This window comes from Idiotropiscis lumnitzeri, chromosome 12 (genome assembly GCF_059441095.1).
Source record: "Idiotropiscis lumnitzeri isolate Australia: NSW breed Sydney's pygmy pipehorse chromosome 12, RoL_Ilum_1.0, whole genome shotgun sequence".
In the NCBI taxonomy this organism is placed as follows: domain Eukaryota; kingdom Metazoa; phylum Chordata; class Actinopteri; order Syngnathiformes; family Syngnathidae; genus Idiotropiscis; species Idiotropiscis lumnitzeri.
Genome location: NC_142402.1, coordinates 13,360,866 through 13,378,746, shown reverse-complemented (window position 1 = coordinate 13,378,746; position 17,881 = coordinate 13,360,866). Strand labels below are relative to the sequence as shown.

General features: G+C 41.7%; 2 protein-coding genes and 1 long non-coding RNA gene across 3 annotated transcripts in view; 2 read left to right on the top strand and 1 right to left on the bottom strand.

Annotated features, from left to right (window-relative positions):
* The first annotated feature begins 488 nt into the window (after window positions 1-488).
* Window positions 489-9,116, top strand: aknad1 (AKNA domain containing 1). Its single transcript, XM_088310178.1, is given in 21 exon segments — window positions 489-543; window positions 1,086-1,308; window positions 1,541-2,472; window positions 3,053-3,148; window positions 3,197-3,287; window positions 3,614-3,744; window positions 3,829-3,888; window positions 3,949-4,082; window positions 4,152-4,314; window positions 4,982-5,118; window positions 5,284-5,433; window positions 5,504-5,606; window positions 5,698-5,789; window positions 6,110-6,300; window positions 6,373-6,466; window positions 6,546-6,722; window positions 6,791-6,897; window positions 7,358-7,468; window positions 7,784-7,898; window positions 7,970-8,117; window positions 8,196-9,116. Coding segments are annotated over 20 exon segments (3,459 nt in total). The 5' UTR covers window positions 489-543; window positions 1,086-1,100; the 3' UTR covers window positions 8,415-9,116.
* Window positions 5,969-17,881, bottom strand: part of LOC148326011 (uncharacterized) — a 36,622-nt gene continuing 24,709 nt past the window's right edge. The window contains exons 3-5 of the long non-coding RNA XR_015846072.1: window positions 7,758-7,891; window positions 7,342-7,604; window positions 5,969-6,624 (exon numbers count right to left, since the gene is read on the bottom strand). This is a non-coding gene — a long non-coding RNA (uncharacterized LOC148326011). The remainder of the gene's footprint in view (window positions 6,625-7,341; window positions 7,605-7,757; window positions 7,892-17,881) is intronic.
* On the top strand, window positions 10,058-17,175 carry fndc7a (fibronectin type III domain containing 7a). Its single transcript, XM_088311592.1, has 12 exons — window positions 10,058-10,202; window positions 11,233-11,251; window positions 11,585-11,845; window positions 12,993-13,250; window positions 13,629-13,883; window positions 14,034-14,288; window positions 14,482-14,739; window positions 14,893-15,150; window positions 15,232-15,486; window positions 16,090-16,356; window positions 16,944-16,973; window positions 17,041-17,175. Exons 1-12 carry the CDS (start codon window positions 10,152-10,154, stop codon window positions 17,070-17,072), a joined length of 2,199 nt encoding a protein of 732 aa, XP_088167718.1. The 5' UTR covers window positions 10,058-10,151; the 3' UTR covers window positions 17,073-17,175.

Here is a 17,881-nt window from a genome sequence, read left to right as displayed (position 1 = left end):
CTCCAGTCATTGGTCCAATAGATTTGAATAGACGGATTGCATGACGTATTGCAAATCCACTGTTATTGACTCATGCAGACCACAAAATATAATTGAATCACGATGGAGAGATAGATTCTACTTTAATTCAACCAATTGATACTTGTAAAGTGAACTAAAAAAGAACTTCTGTTCGAAGCAATTCACTCTGGCTCAAAGAAATAATTCCAAATAAGTACAATACAGTATGCATGTATATGATATTCTTCATAATGCAGTGGCGGTGGTATCAAGCTTGGCGATTTTCTCAAAAAAGAAAAAAAAAGATCAAAATCCAGACGTCATTTTAACTACCGTTGCCAGGCAACCCGACGCTTGTACAGCTGACAGTGCAGGTCCAGATGGACACCACTCACATGTGCAATATTAATGATGGTGCAGAAACAAAACCTGTCCAAGAAAGCATATGTCAGGACAGGAATTGGGAGAAGCTTTGGACTTATTTACAAGAGTTGACGTCTTGTACAAGACTTATTTTTTTTAAAGGACCTGTCTATTACTTGAGTAAGTACCTACCTACTATCAATCTTTTAAGTATTTTAATGTAGATGAACTGTAGACAGTTGTGACACACTGACTTTATACTACATGCAGATAGAGGATATTATGCAAGATTGATTTATTTAGTTTAATATTATTGTTTAGTTTTTTTTTTTCATTCTCAATTACAATTTTTTTGGTCACGTACTTTTATACTGGTTATTTAGTGTTAAATGCAGCCTATACATGCTCCGAATCAAATTAAAAATTAACTTAAAAACCTCTTTGCATTTTAATGATGTATATTACATTATAATTTACATTATGTTCTCCAATATCTGCCTTTAAATAGTGAGTGCATGAGCGCATGTGTGCTACTTTGTAGAGATCAATGAGTCAGTCAATCAAAAATGTTGGCGTAATGTAAAACTTCGAGAGTGTGTAAATTATTTAAAACATCACTGACATGTTAACAAATCCAATTATTGTACTGAAATTGATTGGAGTTGTTAACTTGTTGCATTGTCAAAAAAAAATAAAAATAAAAAAAAAGACTCACTTACAAGGTCTCCTCGCTGGTCATGGAGGATGAACAAGAAGATTCCGACGAAGAAGTCCAGGAAGAACGCAAGACAACTTTATTATGGGAAAAGTGTATCCAGCAGAGAATCGTGGTGGATCTCAGTGAGGATGAGAGTCTCCACCTCAGTGATCTGCAGGCTTCTTGTTTGGCTTTGCCTCGGTCCCAGACAGAATCTGCCGTGTCTGAGGCCAGCATTCATTTCAGTGGTGAGTCTAAAACACCACACAGTTTGACAACTGCAACGACTTGGACTGTAATGGTTGGTGACACAACGCAATAATAATAATACACATGAAATGTAGGCCACATTATAGATATTATAGATATATTTATATTACACGGCAAAAGGATGGTTAGAAGGTAGCCGTACTTGGCTAAAAAAAAAAAAAGGTTGTCAAACAAGCACCTTTAAGATAATCTTATTTTTTATCTTTCCAGATGACTCTGTTTCAGACTCCATTGTTGTCAGTGAAAAAGATTTACCAACTAAGAGCAGCATATTCCAGAATGAGAAGCTCCTAAACCAGCAACATGAGGACCTTGGTCAAAATACGAGCGATGAGGATCAGGACGACCTCCCTTATGATGGCGACCTTAGCGGTACTTACTTCAATTGTATGCGTCGTAACGTGACCTCTGATGGAGGACAAGCTGGGACAAACGATGGTACGACACACCTTAATTTGGTTTCTGGTGGACCTCATTTGGAGAAAGAAGAACATGATGGCGAACAGGGTGACGAGGTCCACCAACCATGCACTCGACCTCCAGTAGACATTAACCAGCTGTTGTTGCGGCATTTCTCCCCGAAGGAGTTGCTGCAGACTGCAAGGCTGATTGAAGCCGAGACCCTTCCAGAGGTCTCGCTGCTGGAAAGTGTAGACGACCTTCTCTCTAGCATATCACGCACCACACAGAATAACACGGTGGTGAGCAGTGTTTCTGAGAAGCCTTCAGTCAGAAATTTGTACAGCGACGGCGATAGTACTCCAAAAATAGAATGTTTGGAGGAGGACAATAATGCATCCAGCGGAGAAGAAAGTGTCGCAACACCAGTAAAATGTGACGAGTGTGAAGTCCACATCAGGAAAGTGTCACATTTGCGCAGCAGCTCCTTTGGCGAGCTGAAATACGGTCAGGGTCAAGTCCATTACCCTCTCCCTGACTTCTCCAAGGTTGCCCCGAAGGTGAAAATTCCAAAAGGTCCTAATGGTCCAGTCAGGGTTGTTCCTCAAGTCCCCAGTCCCATGATCCGAGCCCAATCCTCCCCGGGAATGTTAGAGGTGATCAGCAGGGTCCTGGAGGATTCAGGTCAAGTCCTCAAAGACACACATGACCAGACCAGTCCTGTCCCGGTGCCTCATTTGCAGGTAAATACCTTTTTCTACTATTAATTTAAGCACATTTCTATTTCTGCCAGTAAATTTGATATGGTCATTTTTTTGCCTTGAGGAATCCCAATAACGATTGAAAAAAAAAAACTCAACCAGAGCAGTCTGGGATTGACCAAGTGGGATATTTAGGTCAGGGGTCACCAATATGGTGCCGACAGATTTCCAGGTAGCTTCCAAGGACCACGTAAGATGCCCTTGGGCCTGTTCTAAAAATAGCTCACGAGCAAAGGAACATTGTATGTGTGTGTTTGTGGGTGCTTTGCAATCTTGTTGCATCTTTCTGCAAAGGAAATATTTTGAAGTGAATTGATTAAGTTCATTTGGACAAAAGTAGTCTTTTGCCACCATCTTGTGGCATCGCTAGGTAGTTGTCATATTTTAGTTAGGGAGTCAATTACTTGAATTGATTAACTCTCTATATAGTCTTACACAATACAAGTTGCTTTGTTCACTTATTCCGAGGCTATGGTCATCAGAAATCAGAAATCCCTTTATTGTCATTGTACTCAAGTGTGCAACAATAATAATGCATAAATATTTTTTTTAATGTCGTTAGCCTGAATACGATAAACTCCTGGCCAAATATGACAGGGCTGAGAATTTAGATAAAATGAGGTTAGGTACATTTTAGATCTGATCCAATCGTAATGAGGTTAAGGGAAAAAAAACAAGTTTATTATCATATCCTCTTTTCTCACAGCCTTCCTCAGGCATTTGCATCGAAGATGACCCAGGTAACTCCAGTGAGGGAAGCCATGTTGGACCTGCAGCGCCTCACATTCCAGCACGGGGTACGTTGCTACATGCGATATTGCAACAGGACGGCGTTTTGCTTCACCGACTGCGAATAAGACGGAGCATATACCGCTTGTTTCCATGGAGACAAATGGGGTCAAGTGACATGATTCTGCTTACGCAAACATCTTCTCGGGCTGCTTAAGTTTCATGAAACACGAGCGTAAAGTCATTTTATAAATATGATGACTCTTACTATGACATTTTCAGTCATTTTCCCTTTTTCTGTAAAACATGTTTGACCTTTCGTAATTCATTTTTTCCTCATAACATGAAGCATATTTATGATCTTTTGAAATCACTTCTCTAAATCATGTTTCAGAGAACATTGTTGAAAAAATAAACACAGTCAACCAGGATGAGATGAAGCCCAATGCTGATCAAGATGGTATCAGTGAAGCTGAGAAAATGACTGCTGAGCTGAGAGCTGTCATTCGCCAGTTCATGCAGACGGTTAGTTCTCAAAAAGTTGCATCCATATTACTAATCAAATAAAGCAAATGAAAAAAAAATGGAGACCAAACATCTTCTGTGCAGGTGGATGATTTCAAGCGGAGTGTAAACAACATGTCGGTCAGCACAGAAGAACAGCAAATGGTTAGCGGAGATTGCAATACGGACGTTTGTGTGCGATTGTAAACTGTGATTTTCTGGTAGATGTTGAGGAGCTTGATGCAAGCGCAGGACCAACTGGAAAGGCAATACATGAGCAAGAAAGAAGAGCACCGAGCGCTGGAAATGCAGAATTATTTGGGCCTGTGCAGAAACATCGGAACGTTCGACCCGAACAGGTGTGCCTTCAACGCATTTCGCTCTATTTGGGCATGCAGTCATGTGATTGTCTTTTTACATGCGTGCAGACTGGCGGAAGGGGAAATTTTTAGGGTGGGGATGCACCTGGAGGATATTAAGGAGATGATCGACAAAAACAGGGACGAGCAGATCATTCCGCCTCTTTTGTCGGCAATTCCCGTAACAAACAACCAATCAGAGAAGGCCTCGCCTCCACCATCACTGCATGAGGTAACAAAAGAGAATTACACCTCGCTTTGCGTTTAATCAGCTAGCTTAAGGCTAATGCAAACGTGGGAAATGACGAGCATCCATGTGGCTGTGTTTTCATCTCGTAAACAGCCAATATTTCAACACAAACGGTACAGCAGTACATGTAGACAGACAATAGAAAAATACTCTCAACCATATATTGTATTATTTATTCTATGAGAAGAACGACTATGAATCGCACTTAAGTTCTAGTCAGGACACGCCCCATTGCAACATGATTGGATGGCACTGCTGCATCCAGGCAGGAAATTAATTGTGACGCTTGCAGGCAGTGAATTTCCTGGATTTTGAACCATGCGTCTAACAACTAATTTTTTTCAACATAGAAAACTGCGGCTTGTATATCGTTTTTTTTTTTTCTCCAAAAAGAGTTGCTGTGCCTTAGTCTGGAAAATACAGTACAATTCTATTTTGGGAAAAAAAATATTATTTCAATAGATCAACTCCAGTACTATCATTCCAGCATTCCTAATTTTTTTCCCCCAAATTTCTGGCAGCTTCTTTATCGCCGACACACAATACATTGGTTGCTGCGTCCTCATTGTGTGATTTTTAATTCACATTTGAGAGTGTAGCTCGTGTAGAGAAAAGCGCAATAACTTTGTGAGTGTGTCTCATGTTTCAGGGGTCAAGTGTACGATTGACCGCTGAATATTTTACAACGGAGACGGAGGAACAAAAGGAAGACGAGACCGGTAAAAATGATAGATCAGACGAAAGCAGTGAGTTCATAAGCAGTGACTCAATGCAAGTTAACGACAGGTGAGGCTCTTATATTCTCTTATAAACGATTGCTTGATTTTCACGAAATAATGTACAGCACAGCACAGCTATTCATGAATCTTCTTCTTGCAAGCAGATTATGTTTCAGGTTGCCGTGTCAGTGTTCGGTTTCATTGCGGTCAGTGTGTTTGGGATTGTGTGCAGGTTTTCTGTATGCCGGGAGATCTCTGTGACAGGACCTCTAGATCCTGATGATGAGGAGTTCTGTGATGCGTCGAGACATTCAGCCTTGTTGGAGGGAAGAGCAAGTAATGACACTTGGAGTGGAACCCGTGCAAAATGGACATCGGGAAGGTCAGTGTTGTTATTACGGGTGCAATGATTTAGTCTGCATCATTAAAGCTGTCAAATTGTCTTGCTGCAGTCACACACAAGATGGCGTTCTAAACCCAGAGTGTGACCTTGGTGAAGGTGTCAGTCTGGCTGTGGAGGTCTCTTCTTCCCCTGATGCACACTCATTATCACAGGTCAACTCGAATATTCTTTGCTTGGTTTGCATTTTGAAGTAGACGCGAGTACTTGACTGTTTTTTTTTTTTTTTTTGGGGGGGGGGTGCAGGGTGCTGTATGCAGAGAGACAGACAGTGGATTTGGGAGCTCCTACTTGAATCAGTCCAGTGGAATACTGCATCTTAATTCTTCCTCCGAAAGGTACAAAGGAATTATCAGATGCACTGATATAGCAGTTGTGCTGCGCCCTGTTACAGCTTTTTTTCTGAAATGTTTAAAAATAAAGTTGAGTGGAGTTGTTTTGATTTTTGTCCTAAAACCAGACAAATACTGATTCTGAACAACTCCAGATGATTTACGCTGTTTTTTTGGGGTTTTTTTGGTATCAGATTGATGTTATTTATAATTATGACATGATTGTGATGAATTAAGTCGATTAAAGGTGCAGGTACAAACGCGTGATTTGTGTATATCACATTTGCATGCTTCCAATGTGATTTTAGTGCATAACCCTTCCCCAGAGTGCCCAGTGACGGACTTACTACGTCCGACAGTGAAGACGCCTCCCTTAATCTGCTGACATCTGTCCATCCAAAGGACGTAAACAGCCATCGGCAGAAGTCGCCGGTCCAAGCCCAGCCTGAAAATCCAACAGCCGCAGTAGAACTATGGGTCCAAAATACCATTAAGACATCTTCCCTCAACATACGGGGTGAGTTCACCCTTCATTCTCATCATTGCAGTGACCATTTAAGTCAATCTTTTCCATCCATGACCTGAACAGGTACTGATGCAAACAATCGCTACGACTCTGAACCCATCCTGAGCCCAGCGATGGCTGCAGAGCAGAGAAAACATCATCTGTGCTCTTGTAACAGGTCAATACCTCCAAATGCCTTTTTACTTTCTAGTCGATTACCTCGTGAGCACATCTGCGGTGTGTTTGTGTGTGTCCAGTGAGGCTATCCTGGCCTTGCAGGTAGAGGTGTCCAGAATGAAGAAGGACCTGGAAGAAGGTCTGGTCCAGTTGCCTCACCTGTCGAGAAAGATGGATTACCTGGCCTCCAAATATAGGCAAGATCGTCAAGAGCGTAGGTCAAAGGTCAAAGGCAGGACCCACTACAAAACAGCCAGGTAGGAGGAAATGATGCACGAGCCTTTGTAAAAACATAAAAAACTAACGGCATCATTTTAAACTTTAGCTCGTGGAAGTCAACAGGCAGCAGACAAGGTCTGAGCGATTTCAGCCCGAGTCAGTTAAAAATGGAAGACTGGATTTCAACAGATATGGACCCCAGCAAGAGCAAAGGTTCTTCACGACTTTGGTGTTTTAAAGCATTACAGTAAACCCCCTCCACAACGGGACTGAGATATGTTGATAATAGCGTTGATAATTAAACTGTAAATATAACACCAACTATGATCCTACACCACTTTAAACTCATCTTCCAACATAAACACAACAAATGAATGGCGGACAGATGATTTGAGTTTGAAAAATGTACTCGTAATGTCTGTGTACATGGACATATGGCAAATAGTCTTTGTAATTTCCACTAACGACCCAGGCTAATCTTAGCTCCTTCCTAACACACAAAGTTTGTCTTTCAGTCAAGATGTGTCACGTCAACATAGTTACTTGACACAAATTGCAGTACTACTTTCCGAATTCGACGGGGCTTTGGTTGTTCATGGTGTTTCAGTAAAAGCACAAAATACATGAATCTGAATGTCCGTTATATACCGTACTTACATTGATGTGGCTCCAGGTACAGACGACGGTGACACGTCCTGCTCGGAAAGCATGCTGCAGTTTGACAGTCGGCCTGTAGGAGGCAAGAGGGTCACCAGGAAACAGGAGACACTGCAAGCCAACCAAGGTCAGCTATGTTGCGGCATGTACATCAGTTTTACACACAGTATGTTTGGCATTTAACAATGTAAATTAAAGATTCAACTCTGCCGTGAACGCTAGCTGTCATGTTTGGAGGAAATCATTCGCTGCTCATCACCAGCCTAAGAAGAAAAAGGAAAAAGGAAAGATTTAATTTCACATATTGGCCATGTCACCAAATGTTGCAATTTCTCATCATCGTCATTTCCAAAAGCTGGATTTCCAAATCTTTCACAATGAGCAAGTATTAAAAAAACACATTATTGTGCATTTACCACATTGTTTGTGTTTCTTCCATCAGAGGCCATCATGGCTAGCCTTTACTCAAAAGGTGGACAGTTTTGCCTCACACCTCAGCCCTCCCAAAGGCCACTGCTCCAAGTCAACTTTGGCTCCTCCTGCAGTCTACCTGCCAGGTAAACACACAAACACATCACCACCATTTCACAGCCAGCGATTCCACATAAAACTTTCTTGTCATATTCAGCTACAAAGTAAACGAATCACCACCGCTTGCGACCAATCACCGGAAGCGTTCCACTCAGTCAGATACAGCGCTGCTGCCCAGCGATGTGTACTTTCAACATACGCCGTCCCCTGTTTTGCAAAGGCCTGTCAGCAGGAGACGAAGCAAGGTGTTCTTTCTCCCCAAATACTGATCATATTCTTCCGCTATAAATGCTTGATGTTTATTTCCGCCTTCTGTTTTCAAGGAGGAGGAGATGAACAGGACTTTGGACCAAGCCATTGAGGCCGCTCGCAGCATGAAGAGGACAACGGACCGCATGGCGAAGAGACTGACGGCAGACCTGGCCAAAGCGCAACTCCTAGCGCAGGGGAATGTGCAACATTCAGCTGCGAGGGTGCAAGAATCATTGCATGGCTGCACTCAAAAAAAGCATAGGAACAAAAGAGACAATTTCTTTAGCTAGTTCACCATATGGACGTTGGGGGACGAATGGGAGGGATTTTTTTGTTGTTGTTTTAGCATGACGTGACTGTCTCAAATTTGGGATGAACTGCAACCGAGATAGAGAGGCAAGCCGTATTACATCAGTGCCTTGAAACCTCACTAAAATACAGACAGACTCTAAAATGTTGTCAAAGGTCTTCACGGAAAACGTTCAAGAGTTACAGTTTCAGTTAGCGTTGGCAGCTCCTTCTTTCATTCATATTTTCACTCTCTGTCGTTATAGCCAGGTGGCCCAATATTTTTGCATATTTTCTACGCGTAATCAAAAGCACAACATAAGCCATCGAATTCATAATATAGTAACTATTATTATATTTGAGGTATCATCATCAAAAAAATAGAGCAATATCAACAATGTTACTCTTCCACTAAGCTATAGTTGATGTTTTTAGATTGATTCATTACATTTGCCCAATCTTAAAATAAAAATAAATAAAAAAATTAAATGAAAGATGTGTATTAATTTGAATGACTCCTGATAATGCACTGAACTGTAAAAATGGAATAATTTAGCTCTCCTAGAAATGACATCTTTTGCCTCCTCTCATCTTGTGTTAGCACTAGCATAAATGCTTGTTTTTGTCATGTACAGTGTTTGACCAAAACACTGATGCACACTAAAATTCTGCGACAATATTTATTCGTAAATGTATGTATTTTTGACAATATAACTCAAAAGTTAAATACAACTGAATTGTACTTCAACAGTAATTCTTTTGCATACCACCAGAGGAAGCTCCCATTCTAGTGGTACTCAAACACACTTTGAGAATCACAGGCTTAAATTGAAGTTACACTTTGTAACAATTGTTTTTTTTTGCTCATGTGTTACTATTGTATTTTTTCAAATACATGAAGAGTCACTCATTAAATTTAAACTTTTATCGCGTCAACTTGTGTGTTTTTCTTCTTTATGGACTGCTTTCCAGTGGTTTGTCATTTAATCCTCACGATCCCTGACCGTGACAAAGCCATAAACTACCAATCAAATTTAATAGGTCAAAATAACATTCGAGGAAAATCCCCTTTGTTCTCTTTGCTGCGCCACCGCCTATTTAACACATCTAATGGCCGTCCCGCGGGCTTTTGAGCACCAAATGTGTCTTCTTTCTGTTGGCTTGCTTTGTGGATCCAACACTTTCACTGCCAAGGTCGGTTGGTGTTGGGATGAGTTTAATGTTGTTGTGGGCTATCAAGTTCTACTGTTGTTTCGGGGAAGGGCATGTTTTGAATGGTTCCTGTTGATTGTTCATTTTTCTAACCTGAGGACACTTTGCCAAGTGATCATCAATACACCTTTTGCTTCATGCAGGAGTCCAGTACGTACACCTGCACTGTATAATGAGACTGAAGACAAAAACTGTATCAAACATGTTGTATTCAAACCCAGAACCTCTCAAGTGTGAAGCACACATGGTAACCACTACCACACTGTGCTGTAATCGATTGTATTGAATGTCATTTTTCAGTTTCAATCTTGAAAAGATGAGCTTCTTTTACTCACTCCAACAATTCCCCCGGGGGGGGAGGAGTTTGAGCCCAGGGGATCTTTGGTATTTGCAGAAACAATATAGGACCTGTCGGCTCATTTAGCGGACCAAAAGTGAGGGAGCGATCTTGGTTTACCTCAAGTTCTTTAGAACAACAACAACAAAACTTTCATCTTGCCTCCAGGCTGTGAAGTAATTGTGCAGTTATGGCAACAACATGGCTGGTGATGCTGAAACTCTTGCTGATGATCACACAGGTAAGTCATGTTTGCGTTACGCAGATTGATTCTCATTAACAGTGGTGGGAAGTAAAAAATTCACGTATCAGTGCTTGACATCAATTTTTATTTTTTCCTGTCACCTACATTTGAAAATATGCCATATAACATGATGGAATAAAAGAAAGAAAAACAGGGACTATTGAGATAATTGTTTGAGTCTGTCATCAGCAAGAATGATTTGTGGCTAATGTGTTGTGTGGCACGCTAGCTTAAAAACAGCCAGCTTCGTGCTTTAGAAAATTAATTTCCTGGTGTTATCATTAGCTAATGTGAACACGTTAATAATAACAAAAATACACTTTGGTTTTGATAGCATTAAAAGCCAAGCAAATGCCTGCTAGTTCTTAACATGTGCCATTTTATGTGATTTTTTTTTCTCAGTACAAGCACTACGTAAGGTAATAGTGGAAACTTAAAGTTTTCACGTACATTGTACTGTATACAATTAATAGTAAATATTAATGTGTATTTTTGTACTTAAGTCTGTATTTCAAAACTTACATTCGTATCAAGGAAAGGCGTTCAATCAGTATGACAACTTTTACCGGTCTTTATGTACATACAGAATTTAAACAAGCTTAAGAGTACTTTTAGCACATCTGCTTAACAACGCAACTAATAAGGCCACTTTGACACAGATGGTCACCATTTATTTTTCTCATCCATGATATAATGCACATTCTATGTGCAGTTCAACAATATTACATTGCACAGCGATATGATTGTGAACACACAGGCTCTTTTGACATTTTACAGCTTTCATCAAGTGTGTGTGGCATGCACACCCTTGCCTCAATGGACAAATTCATTCAGACTTGAAAGAAATACCTGCGCTGAAATCTGCGTTGAGTGAAAGTAATGTGCAGCCTGCTATGTTTGTTCCCGCAGGCTTTGATAGTCATTGACCCTTGACCATGGAATGTTGTCCTTGAAATGCATCAACGCTGTAGTTGATCAACATTTTTTTTTTTAAATTTATTGACCACTCTGTTTTTGTCATTTTCAGATCTGCACAGCTGAAAATGGTACGTGGGACGTACAAGTGAAAATTATCCTTAATGATGAAGTTAATAATAATAATAATAATAATTATTATTATTATGTTATGTTGCCACAGCTCAAGTGTGGCCATCCGGACCAGACAAAACACCTTTAATACTTCGCAGGAGCAATAAATAAAACAATGAGCTGACAATGTACCGTAATCGGGATATTTGGACCAACTGGGTTCTGTCCAGTGATGATATACATATTTACAAATTGAGATGACTTCTGTTAAGAATTGCAGCACTTAAAAAAAAAAAAGTCTTCACTAACATTCTTTCCATTTGCATTAACGTCTTTACATCCATCAACAGCCCCTGAAGTGCCCAACATTGTGCAGGCCTACTCCAAGCACAGTAACAGCATCACTGTGGAGTTCACAGAGGTTGCCGGGGCGACCGGCTATTCCCTGAGGGCTGTGTTTCAGAGCGGTGATTTCTTGTCAGAAACCACGGTGAACAGCTCCCCAGCCACCGTGGTTGGGCTCCAGCCCTATACAAATTATAGGCTGAGCGTCATGTCAATCAACGCGGGAGGGAGGAGCCAACCTTCACAGCCCGTCAAGGCCAGGACAGGTAGTAATAAGACACCAATCGATGTGTAGATGGTGACCATGAATGACCCTGGAATTCTGACTGACATTTTATACCGATTGTAGCAGTCATTCTCAAATTGTTTTTTTTTATTACACCAAGAAAAAATAAATAAAAATATGCAGCTGTGCAAGTAACAGCATAATAAAGAACATTAAAATCATACAGTAGGCCTAATTGCTCATCTAAAATGAGATAAGCATAAATTTATTAGAATGTTCTTGTTTTAAAATGCTACATCAAAGCACAGTTTGAATATCAACATTGCATTTAAATATAAGTAAAGTTTACTTAAAAGATGTTTCAATTAAGATTTATTGCACATACATTTTAAAGTTTAACAGCGAACACATCTTATAGATTAAAAACAAATGTAGTGAAATACAACCAAACTGTACTTAAATGTAAATGCATTTAATTCAGTGATATCGCTGGGGCACTTTTATGCCGCAACAGTAAAACACTGACAACTACAGCCCACGTCCAGACATTCACACCCCACCTCAGTTCGCCCGCCTCTTCAAGGCACATGCGTGTACACAAGCACTACAATATGTGTTTTTTTTCTATAGTCTTGCATTTTTTTTGTTTGGAGATGTTAAAAATGTGTTTTAAAAGTGAGTTTTAATCAGTAAACGTAACTTTCAGAAAGCTTAAACAGAGCTTAAAGTAAAAATGTTTTATAGTCTCTATATATTGCAGATTTCCACTCATTGTAAGTTACCTATCCTGTATTACAGTCAAAATGTGTTAGTGAAGATCATTTCCAACCACTTTCACGTGGCCAGACTTGCACTTTCAAAGCAATTCACTCCAAATGCTAATCTGTGTACGAACATGGCCACAGTGTTGTTCCCCTAGAACAATGACTTTCTCACTCCGCTGGCCATAACAGTGTGCCATTTCACTTCTCATTGTCCTCGTCACGGAGCTCTTCAGCCAATGCAGAATGGTGGAAACTGTATCCATCCAAGGTGATGCAGCGTTTTCATAAAATGTAAAGAGAAACCATGAGAACAAGCTGCTGTCCCTTCCCCAGGGAGAACGCAGTGAAATCTAATCGCAGGGACGCTCTCTCTTGCAAAACAACATATCGTACTTAGTGCATCTTCATATATTTTCTCTTCAGTGGTGATGGCGCCCGAGTTGAACACATCCTCCCCGGATGATGCCACCATCCTAGTCACGTGGTCCCCCGTTGAGTACGCTGCCCTCTACATGCTTTGCATCATCCAGCAGGGCTCCAGCGCACGCGTCAAGGTCAACACCACTGACCACAACATGACCTTTGTTGACCTTGAGCCCGGGACAACTTACTGCATCAAGGGTGAAGCCCGGGACTCTGAAGGCCGTGCCGGTGATGACTTCACTGTGTGTCAGATCACACGTGAGCAATCAGAATTTTTACTTTGACGTCCTTTCTGCAGTCAATCTCTAATGTGAACATAATGGGCTCTATTTCCATAGGCTCGCCGCACAAAAAACGGACGCATCTTTGCATTGTATTTCATTCGGAAGTATGACAACAGCATGCACAAACACTCAGAATCCTTGTAGAAATCAGTTGATTGAACGCAAAATTATTATTCTCATTGTAAATATTTTTTTAACAGCCAGAATTCACCAACTTTAGCACCCTGCCACTGAAGCGCTGTCGACGGAAATAGAGCCAAAGTGAAAAAAAAAACTAAATCAACCTAGCAATGTGGGACTTGTAGATCAAGGGACCACTACTGTCTAATGTTATTCTGGATTTCATTTAAAGGTCCAACAAGCCCAGATTTGGTTCACGTCCATGTGACTGTGGGCGGGGCTCTCGGAATCACTGTGCACTGGATGTCAGTGAAAGGAGCTGAGGACTACCTGGCTTGGACCACTAATGGTCAAAACTGTACAAACACAGCCAGTAACCACTGTAACATCAGTCCGGTGGGATGTGGTCAGAATCACTCCGTCTCTGTCACTGCTTTCAACTCAGCCGGACCCAGTTTTCCCTCACCACCAGCAGACTACATTACATGTGGGTCTTACTCCACCACACACATATCAGACACAGTATCGCTTTAAAAGACACCTTTGGCCTGTTCCCACGACACGATACGTTCAGATTGACGATAACCTGGATTCCAAACGATTTCCATTTCTGATTCACTTTCTTTCCATGTGTTAGATCCATGTCCCCCAGACAACATCTGGGTGGAGGAAGCCCAACCGAACAACTGCTCAGTCGTATGGGATGAGGTACCGGTAGTGGAGTTCTACGTGGCTTTCATAAAGAGGGACGACGGTGCAGAGAAGTCGTGCAACACCACTGGAACCAGCTGCCACTTCCTGTGCATGTGTGGTTATACCTACCTCACCAGTATCTTCCCCTACAACCAGGCTGGCGCCAGTCCTTTTGCACATGTGCAGAACTACACCACCAGTAGGAAGGATCATAGTGCATGATCCATTTTTAATGTCTTAGTTATATAAGTCAGAGGCAGGCTGTGATTTTGGAATGAGGGTTTATCTGACACCGATATAAATTCAGAAAAAAAAGGTAAAAATGCTTTTATTTTACCCATCATGAAACACTTTTAACAATTTTTCTTCTCTTATCTATCCCCCCCTGCCAGTTCCATGCTGCCCAGAGGGTATTTCTTTAAAGTCCGTTTCTACAGAGACCCTAGAGATCACATGGTCATCGGTCAAAGGGTCAGAGCTCTACGAGACAACAGCAAAGCGGGCTGACGAGGTCATACACTGTAATGACACGGCGCCGGTGTGCGTGCTGTCAGATTTGAGGTGTAACGGAGTTTATTCCGTGGTGGTCACACCGTGTAGCGAGCTACGAGGGTGCAACACCACTTGCCCATCACACATGCACGAGACAGGTAATGATGGGACAAAGCCACCGCTGATTCATTATTGTCTAATTGTGCCAGCAGGTACTGTCATAAACTGAGGACACCCATGTAGTTCGATTTATTTCTTTGTGGGATAGAAATGTCTAGTTGTAAGTGACTTTTTGTCCTGTCTGTCCACAGCGCCGTGTTCGCCAGAGATCTTGAATTTGACGCAGTTCAACCAGTCCTCATACAGAGTCCTATTCACCACCCCAAATGCCCAAAATACAGATTACACCATCACTGCCACCGGACACTACAATACACACACATGCCATGGAAGAAACACTTCCTGTGAGCTGACGCAGTTGCCCTGCGGCGCAACGTACGAGATCACAGCCGTGGCCACCACACCCGCAGGACGGAGTCTACCCGGATACAGTAACATTTTAGAAACAGGTACGTGAGGATGATTGGTCACCCGAGACTAACATGGCTTCATGTGCTTTTGTTTGAATCACCACATTGTATTTCTTTAAGGTCCTTGCTGTCCCACGTCTATGAATGTCTCCCAGGTCATGCAGGCCATGACCAACGTGACCTGGTCAGCCGGCCGTGGCGCTCGCTCCTACATTGCCACACTGACTTCGTCGCACGGACACGCCAAGTGTCGGACTATTGATTTTCATTGCTTGATGGGATGTATCAGCTGCGGTACGAACTACAGCGTCATCCTGGAAGCCATCAGCAGCACTGGACACACGTCCGAGTGCAAATTTCACGACTTCTCATCAAGTGAGATCAATCAACATAGCAAATTGTGTCTTCGACAAAGGGATTATTTACATCTTCGTCAGCTGCAGAAATTGGGCTAAATCGGGTCACACATGGAAATTAACAGTTGTGGTGGGAGGTTTTCAAGATCTGTGATCTCCATGGCCAACTTGAACATGCACCTGTGATGCAGTTTCTACCTCCACCATGTCAAGGACCAGCTTGTCCTTCCGGCAAATCAAGCTTGCTGACTTCTTGGTCTTGCACAGTCCATGTCAAAAATGTCATTCCAGCCTCCCTCTGCATTTTCTTCCGAAAATCCAATCAGGGAATTGGATAGCTGGTCTCCTCGTGCAATTAATCAAATTTTCTCGACGAGAAGACCCAGAAAAGGGAGCCTGCTTCTCTGCATTAAAAGTTCTCGGTATACATTGGATACATGGAACAAGTGGAAGATAGTAGCTCTTTTGCGCAACTCAAGTTTTGAACTTCTTAGAAAATCCTTAATGAAGTGGCTCTTGCGTGTCCATGCGACGATGATCGTAATTTGTATTGCTGGCCACATATCATTGGCACACATAATCAGACCTTAATGACACAATGCTAATTTGAAGTTTCTCCTAGGTGCCTGCTGCCCGACTAATGTCAAACTGTATCGCTGGGCAAACAACTCCTTAAGGGTGTACTGGCACTCCTCATGGACGCCTCAGATCAAGGAGCACACGGTGGAGCTATATGGGACGGCGGCCAACTACACGTGCCTTGCGGCTGCCAACAGCAAGTATTGCGACATCCAGGAGGAAAGCTGCGGGGACGTCTACACGGTGGTGGCGGCGCCAGTTGGACCCAGTGGAGTCAAAGTTAACTTTTGTCAGCAGAGGACGTACTCAGGTCAGTCGGATCATAAATGGGAAGATAAATAAAGAAAACATTTGCTGATGTGACATCCATATTCTAGAGCGATTACCCTCATTAGGGTGGCACGTAGCATAGTTCCTATCCCAGCAGTCTTTGGTCCTGGTGCCCAGCCAATCACCAGGCACCTATAGACTGAAAAAACATTTTTACTCATATTCACACCTGCGGATTATTTAGAGTCTACAATAAAGCTAATGTGCATGCTTTTGGAATGTGGGAGTAAGATGAAGAAAACCCAGGCAAGCACGGACGGGTGAGAACATACAACCTCCTCCGAGAAATAACTGAGCTGGGACTTGAACCCAGGTCCTCTTGGTTGACTGATAGAAATTAGTGGTACTTAATGGCATAAGACTCGGGGCACATTTCTTATTAACATACAAATTTCACGCAGGGAAGCCGAGCGGGTATTCTATAAGGGTTATAGAGAATTTAAGTAATAAACTGCTTGTTGCCATGGCAACATGATATAATCTATTTGTTCAGTATTGCAAAGCTGTTAGGTCTATATCAGATGTCCTTGCTAAATACATTTATTTTTATTTTTGTGTTATTTTTAGTTCCTTGCCCAGGGTATAACGGTGGCATTGGTAAGTACACTAACTTATTCCACATTTCACTTCATGGGCTTTCGAATAACATACCATCTCTCTTCAGTGATTTCTCGGGGAAAAAGAAGCCTGAAATAAATGTTGGTAAGTTTCATGTGAATCATCTTGGATGACTTATGTGAGCCTGTGACAAAGCTGAGATTGTTGCATGCGTGAAAGCAATTGATAAAAGAAGGACGAGGCCATTGTTTTGCGTGGCAACTTGACGCGGTATCTTGTAACTGCATCACAGGCTTATATAAAAACAAAATGACTATGCCCATAGAAGTGCGGTAACAATGTAGGCTGGGAACAAAGCTAGAGAGAACAACATTAGCAACATGGATAACTTCTTCCTCCATTACCTGTGGGACACCAACAGAAACTTGGCAGAGCGAGATTTTAAACGTGACTCAGGTAAAAGAAAATGCAAAGGTGCTGAAGGAACGTGACACATCACGTTTGGGCTGTAAGATGATAAGCTGCTTGATGTATACACAGAGCCACGTACAATATCATGGTTATTGAGCATCGACGACCCACGAGGAGACATTAACAACAACTTTCATGTTTGCAACCCTCAGGGAATCTCCTAACGACACCTCAACATGGCGGAGGACTGTTTACAGCCAGTTTGCATGGAAGAAATATTATACTTCTGTTTAGGAATGTTATAGTCCCTCATTGCTGTTTGCATGAAGATATGTATGTACTGAATGTCTTTTGTTGCAAAATGATTAAAAAAGCTAAAATAATAATAAAAAAAAAATTCTTATTGATTATAATAGAATAGGTTTAAGTTCAGATTCGATTAGATTTTCGCAAAATTGTCCTTTTTCATTGGCACACAGATTTCAGATTTGCAAGCAATATTTGAAATGTAGACAGATTTTATCAATGAATTGAGC

Excerpts from the sequence above, each read along its gene's own strand:
- fndc7a (XM_088311592.1), top strand. The coding sequence starts at position 10,152 with ATGGCAACAACATGGCTGGTGATGCTGAAACTCTTGCTGATGATCACA. Across the intron at positions 14,740-14,892 it reads ATCACACATGCACGAGACAG|CGCCGTGTTCGCCAGAGATC; the intron begins GTAATGATGGGA and ends GTCTGTCCACAG. Across the intron at positions 15,487-16,089 it reads ATTTCACGACTTCTCATCAA|GTGCCTGCTGCCCGACTAAT; the intron begins GTGAGATCAATC and ends AGTTTCTCCTAG.